This window comes from Gallinula chloropus (assembly GCF_964237585.1).
Source record: "Gallinula chloropus genome assembly, chromosome: 2".
Taxonomy (NCBI): domain Eukaryota; kingdom Metazoa; phylum Chordata; class Aves; order Gruiformes; family Rallidae; genus Gallinula; species Gallinula chloropus.
The window spans coordinates 56343596-56365590 of NC_140086.1; the positions used below are offsets into that span (position 1 = coordinate 56343596).

Consider the following 21995-nt stretch of genomic DNA (forward strand, 5'->3'; position numbering starts at 1 on the left):
GCGCTTTCATTGGAATTCCTCTTACCTGCAGGTTGGCTGTAATAATAAAAATGCATACTGAGTAGTTTACTGGCTTTATCTCATCTTCTTCTATGACAGCATAAAGAAACAGGATTGTTTAAAATACAGCAGTAGAAGTGAGAACAGGGAGGCCCAAAATCTTTTGTGTTCTTCCTACTTTTAGTTTCCAAATCTAAACATAACCCTCCAAGACAACCTCTCCTCTAGCATAAATGAATTTATAGTTGTTTGGAACATTTGAACACAGTCCTAATGACCACAGTAATGCTCCCAAGTCTTCCAACATCGTCCATCACATTAGCCAAATCAACAGAAAGTTTTAAGCCTGCAACTAGTAATTGGGCCTAACGAAACATAACCCACTAAGTCTCCACATGGACAGGAAATGGCTGCAAACCATCTGACTGTTACTGTTTATACACAGGTTTGTGGAGACACTGGGCAAATGATTTGGTTAACAGGTTCAGAGGCATCAGCTGGGTCAACAATTCTACTTCCCATCATCACAGGTGGCCAAAGGATTTATTCTGGTTCATAAAAGGATCATGTCCCACTCTTTATGCTTACTGTTTTAATTAGAAGCTGACACCTAAGGAACTCCTAATCTACAATCTACCATGAATACATAGCTTCTAGATGGTATGCCAGTATCCTTATTTAACCCAAAAAGCCTTTCTCCTTTTCAAATATCCCCCAATCCAAAACAACAACTTCCCCTTGCAAACTGAAAAAGCAGAAATGTTATTTTAAGATAAATGAGATGTCCTATTTCTTTCTCACTCCTGTACGTGAGCATCTCGTACATTAACACCTTTTTTTCCCTCATTTGGCACAGTCCTTCCTGGCACTTAGTCTGAGTTCACCTTACCAAAATATTATCTCACTTGTCTAGTACAACCCAGTTTTTGAAAAGCTATTTTCATTTCACCTCTTTTTTTATAGTTGCTTCAAGATATTGATTCTTCTCTTCCCAAATTTTGGAATACATTTTGAAAGAGAAGTTCATAAGCAAGATCATTTTTTCAGCATTTAAACTAATGCTTTCATTCTTCAATCTAGGGTATCACACATTTTCAGGAGGGAGATTATTCAGCTTTTAAAATTTAATCATTTAAAGTCTTTGGGTCTTCTCTTTCCTTTACATACAGTAGTTTTCCTTTTTCCAACCTCATTCCTAGCAGGCACTTTGCCTTTGTCTGTATTTAACAGCACTGCCTTTATTCATTCAAGATTGAAGCACACTCTTTTTTAAAGTTCTGGCCGCACCCAGATGACATTTATTTCCTACTTCATCCCTATTGTATTACCAACCACACTTATTAATTTTATATTCATATGGCTAAACATTTTTAATTCCTTGTTTCAGTTTCCTTTGTGGAGTTTAACTCAGCTTGACTTCTGGCAAATTCTATTTCATCTGAACACTTCTTGACCTCTGAGATGGCTTCTTTACAGATTATTCCCCTTTTACTCATTCTTTGCAAACTCTATTTACTCTTAAGCGTTTTTTGTGGGAGTGGATGGTCAGCACGTTAGGTTTGGAGTTCACCCCTAAAAGCCACCAGTGCTTAAGATAGGAGTTACAGAAAGGTTGCTGTGTTTTTAACAAGAAAATGTCACCACATTCAAATGCTTGAGCTCTTGAGTCACTATCTAGTTTCTCTAAACTTATTTTGCACTTAAGGTTAAGAAAACCTTAAAGTCTGTTTTTTGTTAATTTTGGATCATAAGAATAGTGATGACCAACTCTCTCTGACGTCCTTAGTGCCTCCAAAACCAATTTTAAAATAACACTGGTTCTTCACAAGTCAATAATTGTTTGAGAAGTTGTTTGCATTAGAGAAAGATTTGGCTGCACGGTTATTAGGATCATTCATTCTTTAATTTATGGTCTCTCATAAAATTTCCATGTTTATTTTCTCCTCTAGTATTATCTGAATCCAGCCAGATCTTATCAACCCCCTACCTTCCTCCTGCAATGTAATTTCAACTTCTAAATGATTCTATTGGGGATGCAGATGCAATAATATTCCTCCTATTTCTCTACTGTCCACTTACTGATTTGCACAGCTAAAAGAACTAAACCACTAATAATTTTTGTTTCCATTTTATCTCTGTATCATACAGCCTTTGATATCAATCAAGGTATCTCAGCAGAACTGGCTCAGTGAACCTTTGCTACCCCAAGGATTGGTTGACTCATGTTATGGGGAGGATGATGCATGAGAAAGGGGTATCACTGGGATGGAGGCTGATGCTTACTGCCACACTGAGCAGCAGCAGGGAGGTGAGTACTGCATCTCACACTACCATAGTCCTAAGTAGCCAACCTGGCTCTCCAAAGCACTGCCACAGCTACAGCAGAACGGCAGAAGGGTGCTCAAGGAAACTGCCTCCTTTGTCGATGCCTAAAACCTGAGACTGCTTCCAATACATTCACTGGAAAAAATAAGCTGTAACATTTACAATCAACAATCAACTTCCATTACAACCTTTTGCCACCGAGACTCCACTGCATTCAGAGCTGCATTTCAAACATGTGGATCCTAGCTGAGATGTATGCAAATAATGCCCATAAATTTTACACCAGTGAAAAAAGTATACGCCCCTACCAGTCAAAAATCAACCCAGATAGAACTGTGAAACTTTTCAATCATTTTCATATGCAGTATGCTTTAAAAAAAAGAGATCAATTTTATAGAGAAATTAATTCTTCAGGACAAAACAGAAGAAACTGTTGAAGTCTGGCTTTTCTGGCACAATTCGCACTGCCCTCTTTCCATCAGATCTGTGGTCTGACTGATCAGAATTAGAATTGCATGACACATTCAATGATGTTCTACAGCCTATGATGTTATTTTTACAATTTTGTAAGATTAATTTTCATAATTTCATTATTTAATCCAATTTAAAAGCACATCACAGGCTCATTCCAAGTTTAAAATCCGTTCACATCTACACTAAACCTATATCAGATCCCAAATTTACAAAGAGTGCACATTCAGAACAGCACTCTTGACAGTGCTCAACTTCACAGCTGAATCGAAAGCATACATGATGCCCTTGCCTCGCTCTAACTCACAGCAGAAATTTCTCCTGAGGCTTTGGTAGTGTTAGCTGGGAGGACAGGGGTCTCAGTTTACCATATTTTTCTAGATTAGATTCCCATTTTTGCCCTTTCAACTTCCAAATACAACAGATTTTATTTTGCACATACTTCCTCAAAAGGAAGAAAATTGACTTCTTATCAATTACTAACAAAGAACACCACAGACTGAAAACATAACCTACATAGGCTGTGTAAAGTAAAATTGATATTATTTAAGTGTTAAATGTAGTTTAATGAACTGGGGGGAAAAAAGAACATTTTCAAAGTTATTGCAAAAATTTTCTGAGAGATTTATCTGTGCCTCTGAATTACTTCTCCATTAAATAAATTTGCAGTCATCTATACCTTGGGGTGAAAAGAAAGCTTTAGTTTGGCTCTAGGTCTTTATTCACTGCTAGAGTTAAAATAAACAGTATTAATTAAATAATGGCATATTCAGGCTGAAGTTGACTATCACCAGGGTAGTGGGATCAACTTGAAACATTAAAATCAAGAAACCACTTCCACATCAACCTAAACCATTGTTATTTCCCCTAAAAGAAAAAGTATTCAGTATCTAAGGACAAATACCACTTTAAAATAAATAAAAACTAATACAGCTACAAATGAACTCAGTTTTACAAGGAAAACAGCTTATGAATTTAAACTTTTGATAGTGTCAGCCTCCTCTAAAATAGCTCCTTTTCAATTTAATTTAGTGTTTCTACCACCACCCCCCACCAAAAAAAACCCAAACAAAACAACAATCACACCAGTCTGCAAGCACCTTATTTCAAACACCCCTGAAGAGTTCTTGCCCCTCTTCAGTACCCCTCTCATTTGAATCTTTACAAAGACCTGCAGTCATTGATAACCACACAAAAAAAGCCCATATCAATTATTCAATTGAAAGTTAAAGTACTTATCTACTTCTCCTGGCTTCTGCATCCATTACCCCAACTCTTGCTTTGTTTAAAAGGCTTAAACCTACAGGCTGCTGAGTGTCTGTCATACTGACATCCAAAAATATTGCCAGCACTCGTGTAAGTGGTGATACAGAAAAATGAGTGATACATCATCTAATCAACCCCTCAGTGGGAGCCTCTGCTTATGATTATATTATGTGAAAGCCAAGAAGTCAAACAGCAGGAATTGGAGCCTACCTTCTCAGAGTGGAATACCTCAACTGGGAACAGCATTACAAGGCAACGAGAAAGGCACCAGGTATTATTTATCATACAAAGAAATGTAAGAAGAGATTTCTGTACCCAACACTGTCAGTGCAAAGCTTCTTGTGACTTCACTTTCACTTAGTCGGAGAGATTTCATTCATTCCTTAAGAAAATGTTTTGATAATAGTGAGAAAGCACACAGCATCATTAACAGAAAGGTTTTCTGTCTCATAACACGCAAGAGGATTTCTGAGGTTGGTTAATGTAAAGGTATTGTTTCATCTTCACTCATCCATTGCTAAAACTTCCATGAATAAGTACTTCAGGATTTGGACCACTGCTTATAAGTAACACACTCCATTGTTCACTCCCAAGAGAATATTTATAGTGTTGGAAGTGGAGAAACCTAGCCGAGATGCAGTACTTTGAGCCAAAGGATGTTTATGTATCAGCCTGGCATGACTCCATAGGAAAACACATGGCCAATCCAGTACAAATCTCATTTTTAGTTGCTGAAAAGCATTTTCTGAGTTTTATTTATAACTTCATACTAATGCTTTGGGCTTGTGCAAAGAAACTTAGTAGTTCCAAAGACATCTTAAAGAGTTCTCCAACCCCCTTTAATCAGCATCTCTATTACAGCCCAGAGTACTTTCTATTGAGCACTTAAGGATAACAGGTAATAAATCATTTTTAAAAAAGGAACAAGTTGTCTTTGTGGTTACACCAGTAACACGTGGATGAAACCAATCTCAAAAGCACATGAACATACAGTAAATTTGGAGAGAAAAAGGTCAGACTCAAGTTGTACCAACCAAAACTATGAAGACTTTTCATTGAGATACATTTTATGCTTTAATCATGTATTAAAACATATACACACTTTTTAGTTTACAACAAGATTAGAGCATGACTAGGTCCGTGACCTGTCAAGGTCCACTCCGGCAGACATGACAGAAAACTGTTTAAACCAACAGAAGTTCAGTGGGCAGCTTCCTCAGTACTATTGAAAAATCCAGCAAACAGGTACAGCTTTTACTCTTTCCAGAGGTAGGTGGCATTTCAATCATACACCTCCAATGCAAAATTGGTACATCTATTTCAGCTGCACTTTTACATGGTAAATCTAGGTGGGTGTGGTTAGTAGGTCAAGAAATATCCTTCTCCCCCTCTGCTCTGCACTGCTGAAACTGCATCCAGTTCTGGGCCCCTCAGTTCAAGAAGGACATAGAACTCCTTGAAAGAGTCCAGCACAGGGCCATCAAGACGATTAAGGGAGTGGAACATCTTCCTTATGAGGAAAGGCTGAGGGAGCTGGGCCTCTTTTTCCTGGAGATGAGGAGACTGAGGGGAACCTTATTGAGGTTTATAAAGAGCAGAAGTCAGGACGATGGAGCCAGTCTCTGAGTGATGGCCAGCAATCAGTCAAGGGGAAATGGGTACAAGTTGGAGCACAGGTAGCTCCTTATAAATATAAGGAGGAACTTTTTCAGTGTGAGGGTGACAGAGCACTGGAACAGGCTGCCCAGAGAGGGTGTGGAGTCTCCTTCTCTGAACACATTCAAAACCTGTCTGGATGCGTTCCTGTGTGATTTAGTCTATGTGATCCTGCTCTGGCAGGGGGGTTGGACTAGATCTTTCAAGGTCCCTTCCAACTCCTAATGTTCAGTGATCCCCTATCTGGAGGCTCCCCACCCCTCTCAAATATAATAATAGTAGGCAATATAATTATGTTATGACCTCAAACTAAAACCCATCACAAACTCCAGTCTAAAGAGATGGTTTTAGTTCAAGCAGTTGAAGTGGTAACAGACACACATTCGATTGAATTTCTGTTCAAAGCAGGCAACAGAAACCATGCAAGTTGTTTCCAAGTCAGTCTGTATTTTCAACTTAAAAAAAATCATTTTTATATATAATCTAAAAAACCAGAATGTTTTATTATCCAAATTAGCTACAAGATTTGTATTTTCCATCAAATCTATTAATAATGCTGCTGTGAAAGTGACTAGAACTAGCTTAGAAGGAAAAGAAAGTGTTAAGAATCTTTTTCTATTTTCTTTATGCAGCAGAAAACATGTAAATTATAAACATCACCATTTCACAGTAGCAGACAAAAATACTCCCAATGAATCTATTAATGAATATGTTAGGTGGTTATACGCTTCAGAGGTTTCATTCTTTGTGGATGGTCTTGTATTAGAATTTTAACTTGATACTTGTCAATAGTGGGACATGGTTAAGAGGACTGCTGAAAGACAAATTTTGTTAAAGCTTTTTTAAAAACATAGCTAGAGCTCAGTGGTTTGGTTTTGTTTGGGGTTTATGTTATTTTTCAAGTGATTTCTGCATATATACTTTGGGCAGCAGTTCACTTACAAGAAATGCTCAGAAAAATCTTGAAAAGCTAAAAGATGAAGACATTTCAGAGCAGAACATCCACTACAACAGAAAGTGCTTTTTGCAAACTACTCAAACGTGAAGATTTCAGTGCAAGAACTTACAGTTGAGATGAACAATCTGTTTTCTGTTTCATGAGTATCATATGAAAACATTCACTTAAGCACCTTATTTTGTTCAGAAGTCTTCATAGCCATGCTTTGTGGATAAGGGACAAAATTAAGAACTGAATTCACAGCTTTTGGACTCACAGCAGGCTCAGATGGCTAATTCAGAGCACTGTCATGAGAAGCCTATTTCTAGTCACTGAATGTTTAAGTTATTATTTGGATCAATTTTGGGTTCAATACTTAGTCAGGTGTCTAAATTAGTGTGAAACTCCAGAAAACTAGCACAGTTGAGTGTGGAAAGTCTACCACTAATACAGAACTGATGAATACACATAGGGCTTCTGTTCACATAGGGAAACCAAAATATCTTTATAACAGTCTTGCCATATTTATGTGGATCAATACTCCCTCAAAACATCTTCAGCTATATTTGGTGATCCAAATTTGCCACTGCAACGCCTTGGCATCTTGCGATTCTGTGCATATTATTCCAATCACAAGCCTTTTCATATCTGCAAAACAAACTCTACTACTATTTCTTTACCATGGATTTGGATTCAGCAATACTCAAATTTGTATTTAATAAAATTGTGATTTGGATATTGTTCATCAACTTATCTACAGATTTTTAAAACAATTTTTACTGATCTGACTGCTATACCAATTTTTTTCAATGCACAAGACACTTAAGGTTTTTTCATGCTGAGCAGTGTCTTAATTCAGAAGCACTCCAATCTTCTTTTCATTAACATAAGCAGAGTCAGCAAAAAAAGTCCATACATGAAATTAACAGATTTCCATCCCACTTTTTTATTTACATGGCAAGTGGCTACAGTCTTTTTAACTAGCAACTACAAAATGCAATAAAGGAAAGTTAACAAAACTAAAGTAAATGCAAGCTCACATCTGTTACAGATAAAAAGTCACCTAAAACAGTTTAGTACTCCCAAATGAGCTACTGGCCCAAGGCATGATGAATGCACATAGTCATACTTTATTATTTTTATCACAACAGCATGAACAAACCTTTGTTAAGGATAAGGACACCACTACAGTAGACTATAGAAACAAAGAAAAAATATCACTAATATAAAGACACAAAGTTAGGCACTAGGCTATAGTCAGTAAACTGTGCTGTCATCTCCAGAGAACTAGGCAACCAGTCAGTTCCTTGTTTTAGACAGAATTCATACAGGAAAAAATCATAGCTGAGACCACAGGGCTTTACAACATATGCACAGAGGTACCTGCCACAAAAGCAGTTCCCACCAGCAACCCTTGAAAAATTGGTCAAGTGAAGCTTTTAGTTCTGTAGACCAGAAGTGGTATTTACAGTGGAAGTTTTTTCCCTAGTTGTTTCATGCAGAGTATTACATCGTGCTGTTTAATCAGCTTCACAATCACTGATTTCAAGGATTATAAATAGCAATGGAAGAAGAGAGTTAACCAAATACATCTACAGCTGCACATAAACAGTCCTGAATATATTTTTCCTTATTCAACCAGCTTCATGGACAGTATGTCCACAAACAATATATTCAGCTAAATCTTAAAGTTTAACTCAGCATTTTGGCTCTGAAGGAGATCTCTCCTGTACTTTAGAAGAGGTATTTTTACTGGGCAGGTAGTATCTTAAAACAAGTAGACAACATATGCAGAGACTGCATAAGGCTGGGCCTTATTTCCATGATTATGGATTAATATTACTTTATCCTAGTAACTGCGTTTTTAAAGAACAATAAATATTTATGGGTGAAATAAATGAAAAACCTTTAGTCATTAAGCTTTAAACACCCATTGAATTATTCCAGCAAGTTTATTTTTTTTACAAGCATTTCTATCTTCTTATGCATCTGTCAAAATTAATATAGACTGACATCATTCATTCCAGACTTTCTGATTCTATAGGCTGGAAGACATCTTAACTTGGACAGAGGTCACATTATTTTTATGTCTGGAAAGTGCAAGGTGATAAAGGTGACATGGAAGCACAAAACATAGAAATATTAGTCAGAGACTGTTACTGGGGAGTTGAGTGAGCCAGGAGATGACACAGAAGGCAAAGCTTAGTGGAAGGACACCATAAAGTTCAAAAGAATAAGAAGACTTAAAGGAAGCAAAGACTCCAGAAGAAAATGTCTGCTTGAACAAAACAAAAATAGGAAAGACAACACAAAAACATTGAGTGTCAGAAACAAAAAGAAAAAAAAAATATAGCCATGAAATGGCTCTCTTGGCATCTAGCAAATGGCTCTGTTTATCCTGTCAATCACTTCTCCTGGCACAGAAGGGTCAGCAAAACACATAAACGTAGTAATTGCATATTATCTGTGAAGCTGCATCCAAATTTCCCAACAAATGCTTCCCGCTCAACTGCCACCTTCTGCACTTTTAAGAGAAACTTTGGAACATCAGTAAATGCCAAGATGTGAGTCACTCAACTGTCCTGGTAATCTGTAAGTGACTGACAGCCTTACCCAGAGTGGCATTTCCCACCTTTCATGCCTGCTTTATTTTTCAGCCCTGATTTTATGAAATAAGACAAGAAATCAGGTGAGAATTAGGGTGCTTTTGAGATCAGGCCTGTTAACTATAGATTTCAAATATCTCACCCCTTGGTGAACAAGCCCTCTTCACAAAGTTTTACAGTACAAAGTTCTAGTGTCAACCTGTTGCTCAGTCAAGTCACAGTAAGAAAGAGCATCAGTTTCTGTTGACCAGTGTTTAGAAGACAGACATTTGATTGAAGAACCTGCATTATATATAAACACTAAGGAAATGGGAAAATAGGTGTATTGAGGGGTAAATTCAAACTTTTAAGAAACTACCCTGGCAGAACAAAGTCAAGCATAAGGTTGCCCAGGAAACCACAAAAAGGTGCCAAAATCTTCAGGTAACAACTTCAGAGGCCATGTAAGATCACATGTCACTATATTCAAGACTAGGTTTTCATTTTATTTTTTCCTTTAGGGAACTATGTTGGTTAAAGTGTTTTGAACTTGGAACAGTCAAGACAACAGGTTTGCAAGTACACGCATTATGCCCAGGTCAGTAGCACATAAGGCAGGATAACTTCAGAATCTCTTTAAAAGCCTCCTTTTTGTCAGCAGTGTCGTGGAACCAGCTTATATTCTAAAGGATACTCTTCACATTGTTTCCATCAGAAAAGATGACAGGTGAGTCCACTTGAGTATTGCATGATACTATTTTTTATACTGGTCTGAAGGAGTACACAAATGACTCGAGCAACACTGATGCTTTGAAGCACAGTCAATCTCACCCAGCAGAGGCTACTAGGTGACAAAGCACACCAGTAGATAAAAACCTGCAATTGCATCCTCACCACACATTCCACCAACAGATCACAAACCCTTAAGAAGTTTTGATATTATTATACAGCCATTTCTGTTGGCTTTCAAGAAGCCACTCCTTTAAAGACAACAGGCCCCCTTCATAAGTCAACACTGGGTACTTCTGAAGTGGCTTCTGTCTTTGTAGGTCTGCACAATTGTTTTCATATTTTGAATTGCAAAAGTTTGATTGGTATGTTGATGCATAGATGCTTGAATGCCTGATAGAGTTATTTGTCATCTCTACCAGTAAGCCTGTTTATTTTTACTGAGGTAGTTTTATAAAAAGCCAGGATGACAGCAATCTTTAAGCAAGTGCCTAAAATACAGTTGGACAAAAAAAAATAAACTGAGACCACATGAGTCTCAAAAGTAACTACAAATTCAGACCTGGGGCATAGTCTATGACAGGATGGCTTTGGGGAGGGGCTGTTCATTTTTCACCCAGACCAGGTCAGTATTCCAGTTGAAATAATGCCATAAAAAGGATCCCCCCAGTACCACTACCACATATCCCTGCTGCCCCTTGGTGTTGGAAGCTCCAAAGACAGCATGTAGTGAAACTACAGTGCCAGGGAACTTACAGTATGTATCACAAGTTAGTTCACTCAAGGAGGGCAAAGTGCTTAGGACTTCACCTTCTACAACATGAAGGCTTTTGCATGTGCAGTATCCACAACTCATTCTGAAGAATAAAGCAATGAGCACCTTACCTTGCATCGTGGTCTTTGTGGGTTCTGCAAACAGAGGAATGAGTAGGAGGTAGATGAGGTAGACAAAGGAGAGCCCATTGTAACGGAAAGCACAAGCTGCAATGAGAGAACAGAAAGAGCATGTTGCTTAATCAGGTGGGGATAATCAAATTCAATAGTCAAAAATATTTGCCACCTGAGTTTATACTTAAGCTTAACTTTTCACCACTTCTTTAAACCATTTCCACATAAATATTGAAATTCATGCTTAAAATATATTTAAATATACTTCTGAAGTATTTTTACAGCAATATATATTGTAAGTTTAGTACATAAGAGGCATAAAAGGTACAATGAATTTGTCCATGATGGAGAAGGTAGTTTAGCTAAACATCTTTCCTCATACAGAAACTCATTAAGCCATTCCCCACAAACACATATAAGATGCATAAATCAATATTTATGGGCTATCTTTAATAAGCTACATACAAGTTCATTATATCACAATTAAGGATTATCAGTAAATAAGGGAGAAAAATGGAGTATATTCAGATATTCAGTATATTCAGATTCTAAATTACAGCTTGTACTTGTTACCCTTAAAATAGCAACAACATCTTTAAATTGTTACAGAGGTCTTGAAATTTTACTATCACCTGTTTATTTGCTCTTTCAAAGTTAAAAGAACTACAAATGAAAGAGGACTTTACAGCATCTTGCTACTGGTGTTATATAAATTTTTCTAAAGAATGAAAATGTTCTGCTAAATCTGTCAAATATTTCCTTTTCTACTTTAGAAATTGAGTGTATTTTCTTTGAAAGTATCCAGGTCAGGAGGCCATTACAACAAGCAGCAGGATTGCTACAACCAAGACACATCTTTTCAAGACACATCATGCATTCTCCAAGCTGAAAGGAGTATATGGACTTCCATACAGAAAGGATAAGAACAACAAAAATGAAAAAGTAATCTGTAATTCCACTGTGTAGCAGGCATTGAAACACTGTGAGACCTACCACATACAACCATTCCCATGAGATAAAACAACTGCAGAGGAGTTAAGAGATGAATTAACCTATTTATTTATTCAAGGAATGTAACTAATATCAATTCAGTCTTCTTAGCTATATCTAAAACAAGTTTCAGAGGACAGATACAGCCTTTTTCCTGCCAGAAACATCTATTCCTAAAGAAAAAAGCTTCTCCAGTCACCACTTCATAAAATTTCACAGATACTATGCTGAAAATAAGTTAACTGAAGCATTAATTAGTTCTCATCACATCTGTCCATTCTAGTTATAAAATAAAACTGAAGTCTCTCCATCAATAAACCCATGCAATAGCTAAAAATTGTTTTCCAAACTAACCAGTGTTTCAAACAACCAACTCGATGTCCTTAAATCCAGAGTCTTTATCTGCTATGTGCCACACCTGCAGCTTAGCCAAGAAATGTGTGAACATTATGTCTAAGTCTGGCAAGAAGGACAGACAAGAAGCATCCATACTTTGCTTCTGAACTGACATGAGCCTGCAAAAAATAATCTCTCAAGGACCACAAAATCCAGCAAAGCTTCATAGAGGATTTTTCAGACTGAAATACAGAATGCTTAAGCACAGCTTCTCATTTGCCTGCAAGAATTTAAACTCAGATTGCTCCTGTCACTACTTACAGCCATAGCCTTTGAAGGCCACCCAAAGACTTACACCTACGCTTGCAAATAAGAAAAACTGCAAGATCAAGTAAATGGGACCTATCCCACTGGGAAATCTGCAGACAGTTATCAGACCTTTAAAGTGAATGTACTTGAGAAGTCAGCCCTGCTATTATATGCCTCTTCTCAGGCTGCTCTGCAGAGGAGGCACAGGATGTCCTATGGCCATTCTTGGAATGAATGGCAAAGGGCACACTCTTGAGATCAGGACAAATCCATAAATCAACTTTTTTTGCAAGTTTGATTTGGGGTGGAAAGAAGTTTTAGCATTCACCGAAAAAGATACAATAGTGGTTCAAGGCTGATCTAAAGCCTGAAAGTATTCAACGGGAAGGATCAATATTCACAGTCATTATGGTAGCAGAAAAACAGCATTATCAAATAACTGGATAATAATTTTATTACAGGGACTGTGTCAATCAGTTTCTAATCATGTTAAACGGCTTGATTTAAGTGCAGTATTATATTGAGTTTCCTTTTTTCAGAATTGAGCTTGCTACAATTCTCTTGTAGAGCACCTAGCACTCTGTTTTCTTAGCACAAAGATAAAAACCAGCAACTGTGTGCTTTAGATATCCTCCTTTATTAGCCAAATGTCACTGAATGCCTTGCTAACGAGTCCACCTCAAGTATTTAGAGCCTCTATTTGTATTGAAGCATCCTTCAGAAAACCTTGGATAGACATTTCCTGGGAAACACAGATTTATTTAAGCAACTACAAGAACAACAGCAACAGATTCCTCAGAATTAAATAAAAACTACAAAACTCAGGTGCAACATTTTTCAGTTCGATCTATTCACTATTTCTATATTGTATTTCTTTACCACCATTCTTCCAGTACATTGGACTGAAGAGATTAGTGCCTTAGCATGATAATGCATCAGAGCAAAGAGCCATGATTGAATATATTTTTAGCAAGGTAAAAGATTGAAAACAGCAGCTGCACTGCAACATTATTTGTCAAATACATGCATTTCCAAGTTCTGATACTCAAAACTATCTAGAAAAAGTTTCTGGGCACAAAAATCAGCTTCAGCAGTTTGCCACTGGTACAAAAAGAACGGATGATCAAAGAAAGCAAATTAACCCATGCTCTGCACTCTGTAAAGGTCCCTTTTGCAAAGACAGCTGCACACAGATGTCCATCATAGTGGAAAGTCCCATTTGAGGTCAGTGGAATTCCATCAACAGAAAAAGCACCCAAATTAATTTCTTGGCAAACCAGGTGGTATAGAAATTTCTGGATATTTGGGTTACCTTGGTCAGTTTGCACTATCCGTACTGTATCAAAATTCACATCATTTTCGCATTTTAGGCTTGTTAGCTCTTCTTAAAATTGTCTAATCGATAAGCAAAATTAATTTCAGAGGAAATTTTCTTGAACTATATTTAAGTCAAAATTTACTGCTTTCTATTTCTAGATCAAAGGAGACTATGTTCTCAAAAGCTTTTTCTCCACCACTACATAAACTAGACTATTAAGAGAATGTGTGCCATGAATGGTCAACTCTTCCAGGAGGATAGACAGTTAACATTCTTATTGATAAGGTTTTATCCTAATGACATGTTATTAGGCCTTTCTGCTTGTGCTGACATGGTGGTATTGGACAGATAGTTGGACTTGATAAACTTAGTGGTTGTTTCTAGACTTAAAGATTCTATGATTCTATAACCTGCAGTATGACATCAGCCAGTTCACACATTCTTTAGAATATTCAAATCTGGGGGATTTTATTTATATTTTTCTATCCCTAATCATCTAACTGGAATCAACAACTGCCAAACAAAGGCAAGTAAATGTACTTCCTTAGATGCAGAAGTGCCAATCTTACTAAGACTCAAGGGATTTCCCGCTCTTACCTGACCAAATGCAGTAAACGAATTAGTATAAATTGCTAATTTTTTTATCTTCCAACACTTCTTCACATTTCAAATTTATTTCAGAAATGTTTCCTCCTGGATTCTTTACAAAGAAATACTTGCCATTTGTTGCAAAATAAGATGCTGTAAATAACCTATTTAAGAATAAAATTCTAAAAGTGATTAAAAATGTCCTTCAAGAAATATACCTTCTAACAATTAAGAGTTTCTGATAGGAATAGTGCCCAGCAAACCTTAGCTACCCACAAACTATTTCTTATTGACATTCAGAAGGGGTTAACACCTTTGTTTTCCCTCACTTCTGAATAATTCCACTTAAAATAATGCTCATGATAGATGAGATTTGAATTACAGACTGCTGTGCAAGACAGTTAAGTGAAATGCATTGAATCTTAGCATCCTTTTAGAGCAAAATTAATGGTTATAGACTACAAAGTGCAGCACAGAATTACACAGAACTGTGTTAGGTCAGGACAAGATACTTCCTGCATCAACCAACACTTCTTTCTCCCACATTAAACAGTTCTGCTGATAGCACTGTGCTAATTAATATACACCACTCCCCACCACACCTCTTCAACAGCACATGCAGCATCATGTAGGCTAGCATGTGCTACACCCAGACAGAAAACCTTCCTTATTTTGAAAAAGCACAAATGCCTTGTGAGACAGATAAATACTTTACATTTAGTTCGTGTGAGCACTTGTACAAAGACATTTTATCACTGCTCATAGCTCATCAGGAGAGGATTGCTGTACAGTGATGACTTTTCAAAAGTGGTTTAGGGTGGGTATTTCACTTTGACTTTTTTCCCTTTCCTCTTTCCTAGAGGAAGCTTCTTTGAGCTTTCACTCCATCAGAAACAGACTTTAACTTTGAGGCAAACTTTAGGAATTGAGTTCAGATAGAGAAGACAGAACACCTTGTCCACCTTTCAGCTCTTAGGTATAGGAGGTATGGTCCTCAACTGTCTTTCACATGGGAAAACAAAGACCTCCTGTTGTAAGCATACCACAATCATCACCTTAATCCAAATAATGTATTTTAAAAGAGAGTTTACTGTCACAAGCAAATCCGATGTCGACTGACACACCGAAATTTAAGAAAGCAGGTAAAAAGCAAAAGGGACACCATCAAGAGTAAGTTTTCCCATTAAAAAGTTCTGTGTAGCATTGTAATTTGTTTCAAGCTCAGCAGCAGACTGGAACTACAACAGACTTTTTACTGTCTCTTACATCACCTTAAGGTTTTGACATTAATACATTGTGTTGGTAATCCCTTAGCTAATCACTTGGAGACAAGGCTGTGGGGTTTTTTGTTGGGAAGGTTGATTTATGAAGTTTTGACACTTCTCACAGTTCCAGTCTCTTCTCTCAGTGATTAAAATTAATTTTAGGGAACACATTTCCCCTTCCCGCACCCACTTCATACAACTCACTCATGCCAAAGTAAGCTCTACTCCAAAAACAGTGGTCCTAATGTATGTCCAAACAACAACAAAATGCCGTTTGCAGTGAGTCTCCTTATTTTACATGACAAAAATAGACAGCAAATCTGGGACTTGTGTTCCCCTCAGCCTTTATGATCAGGACAGCATACCGGCCACCAAAATAGAGAGCACTCAACTTCTGAGCTGGTTTCACTGAAGACACAGCACTTTGCACTTTGGCCTAGGAAGAGGAAGAACACATCACTGTATTCCTCTGCCAAGGCAGCTGCCTGTGCAAGAGAGACTGTCCACATTCTCACCCCCCACCCCACCCCCAGAATCAGCTCAGGAATTTTATCCTCTGCCTTTTATAATGTAAAAAATCACGAGCTTATCTCCCATCTCAAAGCTTACTATCATCTCTCTAGGAAAGTACATAGGAGCTAAAGAAATCACTCTGCTCCTCATTCATTTTCACAGGATGAGAAAAGCGTGTTCCTTGCCCCCGGACATCGGGAGAGCACCGGCCGGTTTGTGCTGTTACAGTTGCGTAACGCTGTCACAACTCAAACTAAAAATAACAGCAAACATAGAACACAGATGACTACCAAATGTCACACAACACTGCTGCTAAAAAAACAGCAACCAGGCACAGATGTGGAGACATTTCTATGACAGAGATCTTCACAAGCAGAAAGGGACCATTTACAGCCGCTAAGAAGCTAGGAGACTCAGGAAACACCTACTCAGCCAAATTCTTCCAGCAATCAGAAGTGAAAAGGTTGGCATGTGTTATCACCATCCCCCTCATCTTATAAAGCACAGAAGTCACCACAAATCAATTGACATAAGATGCAGCAAGAACCAGGTGGGGTTTTTTTGCCAGTTGTTGCTTGTGCTGAAAACACATCTTAAAAACCCAAGTCAGATGAAGGACAGAGGAAAAAAAACTAACCCCAAACGCCTCTGTGGAATATAAACATGACTAAACATCAGAGAGGTGTTAACACTAAGAAATATGAGCATCATTAGCAAAGTTACAAATATGAATGCAGTGTTTAAAACTCTGCCATTATTTATTCCAGCAGAGGAAAGGATAGATAAACTTCCTTTCTTGGTCCATCACTGAGAAAAGGGCTCAGAGGGTTGCAACTGCAAGCTATAAATCTGTGTGATGAAGGAGCAGTTCAGACAGTGCTACAAAGCCACAGTGTTTACCAAAGGAAACAGAATTTTAAAAATAGTTATCTCCAGGATATCTGTCAATTGCGTAAAGCAGATGCAAACCTCTCGTTCTTGCAGTGTCACTACTCTAAACTGATGTCTCTTGTACAAAATAATAAATCACTTTGAAAAATTGTGCATCTCTCTCTGCTTAAAATATAGTAATTAATTTTCTCTTTTTGTGAAAAAGTTTTGATCTACTCTAGGAATCTACTCAGTAACACCATTAATAGCCTGGAGAACACAAAGAGTCACAGAACCCAGGGACGTGTTGGGAGACTTTATAACTACAGAAGTGGTTTGATCGGTAGGACTACTTATTCTGGGCAAGTAGTATTTAAATTTGACTCTCAATGAAATTTCTCAAGCACACAACCACAATCTGAAAGAGTCCTCCTGCAACAGATGCATTTTACTACGCATTTTGAATTCAACACTTACCTAGCATTGAGTGAAAAACATCTACGAGGAGTCCTACCACTGAAACATGACCATGGCCTTGTACAGTTTTCAAACAGAAAGAGAGTGCATGTAGTCATTTTAATAAACAAGGAAACATCCTCATTGTGCATTTATTCAGATTAGAAACATTCCCCAGAAAAAGCAAGGCACCTGTGTTAACACTGCATCTGGTTCTATGGACATCCTTCAAGATGCTGTCTCTGTTCTCAAAGTATTGCAATCCATGGTACTCAGCTCAGGTTGCCAAATCTCAGGAACTTGTGGTAGGCCTTCTTTCAAGTATTGATTTTCTATTCCATGGCATGTGTAGCAATGTTTTCTTCCCCTGGGATGTGATTTGCAGGAAGTCCCCCAGACCCTTGATAAGATCCCAGTCAAATTTTAAGAGCAAGACTGGAAATTTGAAATGATTTAATACCTCTCTTGTGTTTATATAACAAACCATTGTGTCCTTGTCCAAGAATATTTGGATGTGGGAAGTTAAAAAGGAGTTTAACTTGAAGAGAACTTCCCACGCAGTAAGTAATTCTAATCTGTTTATATCTAGACTCAATATAAAGTCTGACTACGTATTTCTCTGGAGTCAAGCCACTGTCCTGAAGATACCCAATGATATTATGCAGTATCCCATCTGAATAAAAAATAGAGAAGTCACACCCCACCAAGGAAATTGGGGTTCTGAGTTCACCACCACAAAATGTCTAGTGCTCTCAAAAAAAAAAAGGAAAGCATTTTTTTATAGCAGGGGAAGGAGGATATAATTAGAACATACTCAGTGATGGAGTTTCAACACATGAAGACTGGTACAGGTAAAGTCAAGGGTCACAATGCAAATCTTCATTCTCAAAATGCAGTAGTGTACTTTTCTCATGTAAAAAAACCTCAACAAAAAAGGAAACAAAATCCAACCAAAAACCCAGCATCTCTTTAATTGGGCAAAAACTCAGATATGAAGAAATTAGTCCACTGAGAATCTCAGAAGATCCATGTCTTGAGAAAGAGCCAAAGTATACATCCTGAAGGATTAAAACTAAATGAAGGGCGCATTAAAATTGCTTTAAACATATCCTGAAAGTTTAAGAAAGATACAAACACCAAGCTATCTTTCAAGTTAAAAGAACAGTGGTTTTCATCACAATCTCTGTAGGGAAGTCAATGATCCCTAAGTGATAAAGGTTCTGTATGCTGTGAAGATGACAGCAGTAAAGACTTAAATAATATTTGTAACTTTATGAGTATTTCCATTAGTATAAATTTTCCTGGTCAAGAAAGTAATTTTTGTCAGTAAACTGACAAGATTTATACCAGTTGAGAACATAAACCATGGATTTCAAAGTGGTCTTTATGAGTAAGCTGACCAGAATTATTCTTGGATTAAGTTTGTAGCTCCAGAAGTGTGCCAGAATAAGTAAAATGTTGGGTTTAGTTCGAACACAGAGGATTCCCTTCATTAACAGCTAGATCAATGTACAACAGCTAGTCAGTTTGTGAAGAGTATTCTTAATTGTCACTCTAGAAAGATAACTTCGTGCTTTATACACTGCATGAAGCAAGAAGATGAAGCTACAGCAAGAAAAACAGCAGCCACTTACAAGCTTGTTGTTCTACTAAGATATTATTGGGTCAAAAGAGGAAAGATTATTTACTGCCAAGGCAAGAGAAGGTTCTTCCAATAAGTAGTAGTAATTATTATAAGCATTCATTCAAACAAAACTAGTTGCTGGGTTTTTTAATAAACCAAGAAAAGTGAAAACTATTTTTCAGCCTGAGAAATGGAAAAGAATGCCTGAAATATTTATGGTGTGGAAGCAACAGTTGTGGAACTTCTTCCTGCTTTATCCATTCACAATGAGATTCCCCCTCACCACAATTAACCGTCCACTTATAAAGCACTTAAAAGGGGCATTATGGTTAATTCTGAATATTCAGTGTTCCAACGTAATTTTCTCAGGTTTTGCCACAGAACAATTTTTATAATTAAAGTGCTTTGGATCTAAAGCTTGAGTAATTTCATTGTAGCTACAAGAAAATACACCCATAAAGAAAGGAGTACAACTGCAGGCTCAGCTCTGTGAGAAGAGCATACCAGCAGGAACATTCACATAAGTCACCATCATACCAGCTGCTAGCATAAAAATGGAGTAGGACACTACTACTAAGATACATGGTTTAATGTAGTTTGACAGGTTAGGTTGATGGTTGGACTTGACCTGAAAGGTCTCTTCCAACCAAGGCAATTCTCTGATTCTATACATTAATGAAAGCTGGAGTTACTGTGACTGCGTAACAAGCAAGAGATTGTCAGCATGACCATCACCATTTGTCCTTTGTTCAGGGCACAACAATCTACTTGTAAACGGCATTACTGCCCCTCCCCCCAAGTTCTACCAGTTCAGAAGATGCTCAGGATTCCAATTTTGGAGCAGTTCTAGGAAAATCCTATCTGACTTCATTCCTCAGTAAATGCTCCGTGGTAAGGATTTTAAGATGCCTACTAAAAACCAACCAGAAAACCTGCTCACTCATTTTCAGCCAGTATTTTTGTACCTGTAGAAAAACAGGAAAATATTTTTAATGTATGTCTACATGTTATCTATCATACCAAGAAAACACACAATGTGGTTTGTACTAGAAGACAAGGAGGCATGAGGATATTTTTACTTCAACATATAAGCTGAAATAAAATTACTATCTTATATACCTGAGGAAACATATCTTCCCAATGCCCCCAAAACTCCAACGTCTAGATACTGACAAGCACACTCAAAGTGAATTTCAGGGATAGCACACACAGAGACCATTCAAGATGAGAAAAAGGGAGTAATTGACAACATGCTAGAAGTCACCAAGTCAATAAAGGATAAAATTTGTCTGCCATTCAGTGAGTGTGATAGTTAAGTTTGGTACCCAGTCTCAAATGCTTCTTCCCTTTACATTCCAGTTTATCCATGACTGAGGGTTTATTAGGACAGTACAGTGCCTAGCAACAGACCACTGGAAAATGCTTAAGTTTCCATTTAGTCTCCAACTGGAGTCAAAGAGAAGCAGAGCATCAGCAGTGTGTCCTGGTGGCTGAGGGAGCCAATGGGATCCTGGGGTGTATCAGGAGGAGTGTGGCCAGCAGGTCACAGGAGGTGATCCTCCCCCTCTACTCTGCCCTGGTCAGGCCCCACCTGGAGTATTGTGCCCAGTTCTGGGCTCCCTGGTATAAAAAAGACAGGGATCTCCTGGAGAGAGTCCAGAGAAGGGCTATAAAGATGATTAAGGGCCTGGAGCATCTCCCCTATGAGGAAAGGCTGAGTGAGCTGGGACTGTTCAGCCCATGTTTATAAATATCATAAGTATGGGATGCCGGGGGAAATGGCCAGCCCCTTTTCAGTGGTCTGTGGAGACAGGACAAGGGGCAATGGCTGCAAGTTGGAGCACAGGAAGTTCCGCACCAACATGCAGAAGAACTTTTTCCCAGTGAGGGTGACAGAGCCCTGGCACAGGCTGCCCAGGGAGGTGGTGGAGTCTTCTTCTCTGGAGATACTCAAGACTTGTCTGGATGCCTATTTGTGCAATACGAGCTAGGGAGCTGCTTTGGCAGGGGGGTTGGACCTGATGACCTCTCGAGGTCCCTTCCAACCCCTACAATTCTGTGATTCTGTGACTTACAGCCACCATCTTGATGTTGTACAATTGAAGGGTGAATACCCATCCCTCAGCTACACAGGCATGCTTTGCCATCAACAGCACAAGATAAATTTGTACCCCACTTGGACTTGACTTGTGGATTCATCACCCCACCTTGGGGCCTGCTGAACTTTACCAGCTATTAAAACAGCCAAGAGATCTTTGCCAAGGCATCAGCTCCCAGACACCACTGCCTCCACACTGAGCAAATCCCTAGTAGCACAGTACATCAGGCTCCTTGCACCAATTTTTTTTCCTCCTCAGTGACTGCCACAAGATTGTTTAACAGCTAAGACAGTTCTGCTGGCATGGATACAGCAGCACTGTTTTCTGAAGGCAAAATACTCAATGCACAAACAAAGACACAGAGCACGTTAGCCTATGCCCTCATATTTAGTGCCATGTGTTTCCCTTGGCAGCAAAGCTTAAAGAATTCTTTTGCCAAGTGTCCCCTGTGACTCCAGAGCCATTGCCACAGTCATGCCAGCATAGCTGCTTGTGGCACTTGGCACTGGCATGCCTAAAGTAGGGAGCACCCTGGGGAAAGGGAGGGGAGAAGGAGTGGCCAGTAACTTGAGAAACTCTACTGGAGACAGTGGTACAACTTTGTGCTTAAAGCATAGAAATGAACTGTTTGCAGCTTTTAAAAGTCACTGTGTCTGACACTAGGAGTACACAATGGTGTATCACTGCTGAGAAGGTGGAAGGAGGGAAACTTTCACAAGTTGTCAATTCATTGGGAATGTAACATAACTGCCAGGTTTTCAGGAAAAGCA

General features: G+C 38.3%; 1 protein-coding gene across 1 annotated transcript in view; it reads right to left on the minus strand.

Moving 5' to 3' along the window:
- PIEZO2 (piezo type mechanosensitive ion channel component 2) overlaps positions 1–21995 on the minus strand; it is a gene marked incomplete at both ends in the record, with an annotated part of 304315 nt that overhangs the window by 236359 nt on the left and 45961 nt on the right. The window contains one exon of the mRNA XM_084260620.1: positions 10855–10950. Within this exon, the coding sequence (XP_084116746.1) occupies positions 10855–10950 (96 nt within the window). The remainder of the gene's footprint in view (positions 1–10854; positions 10951–21995) is intronic.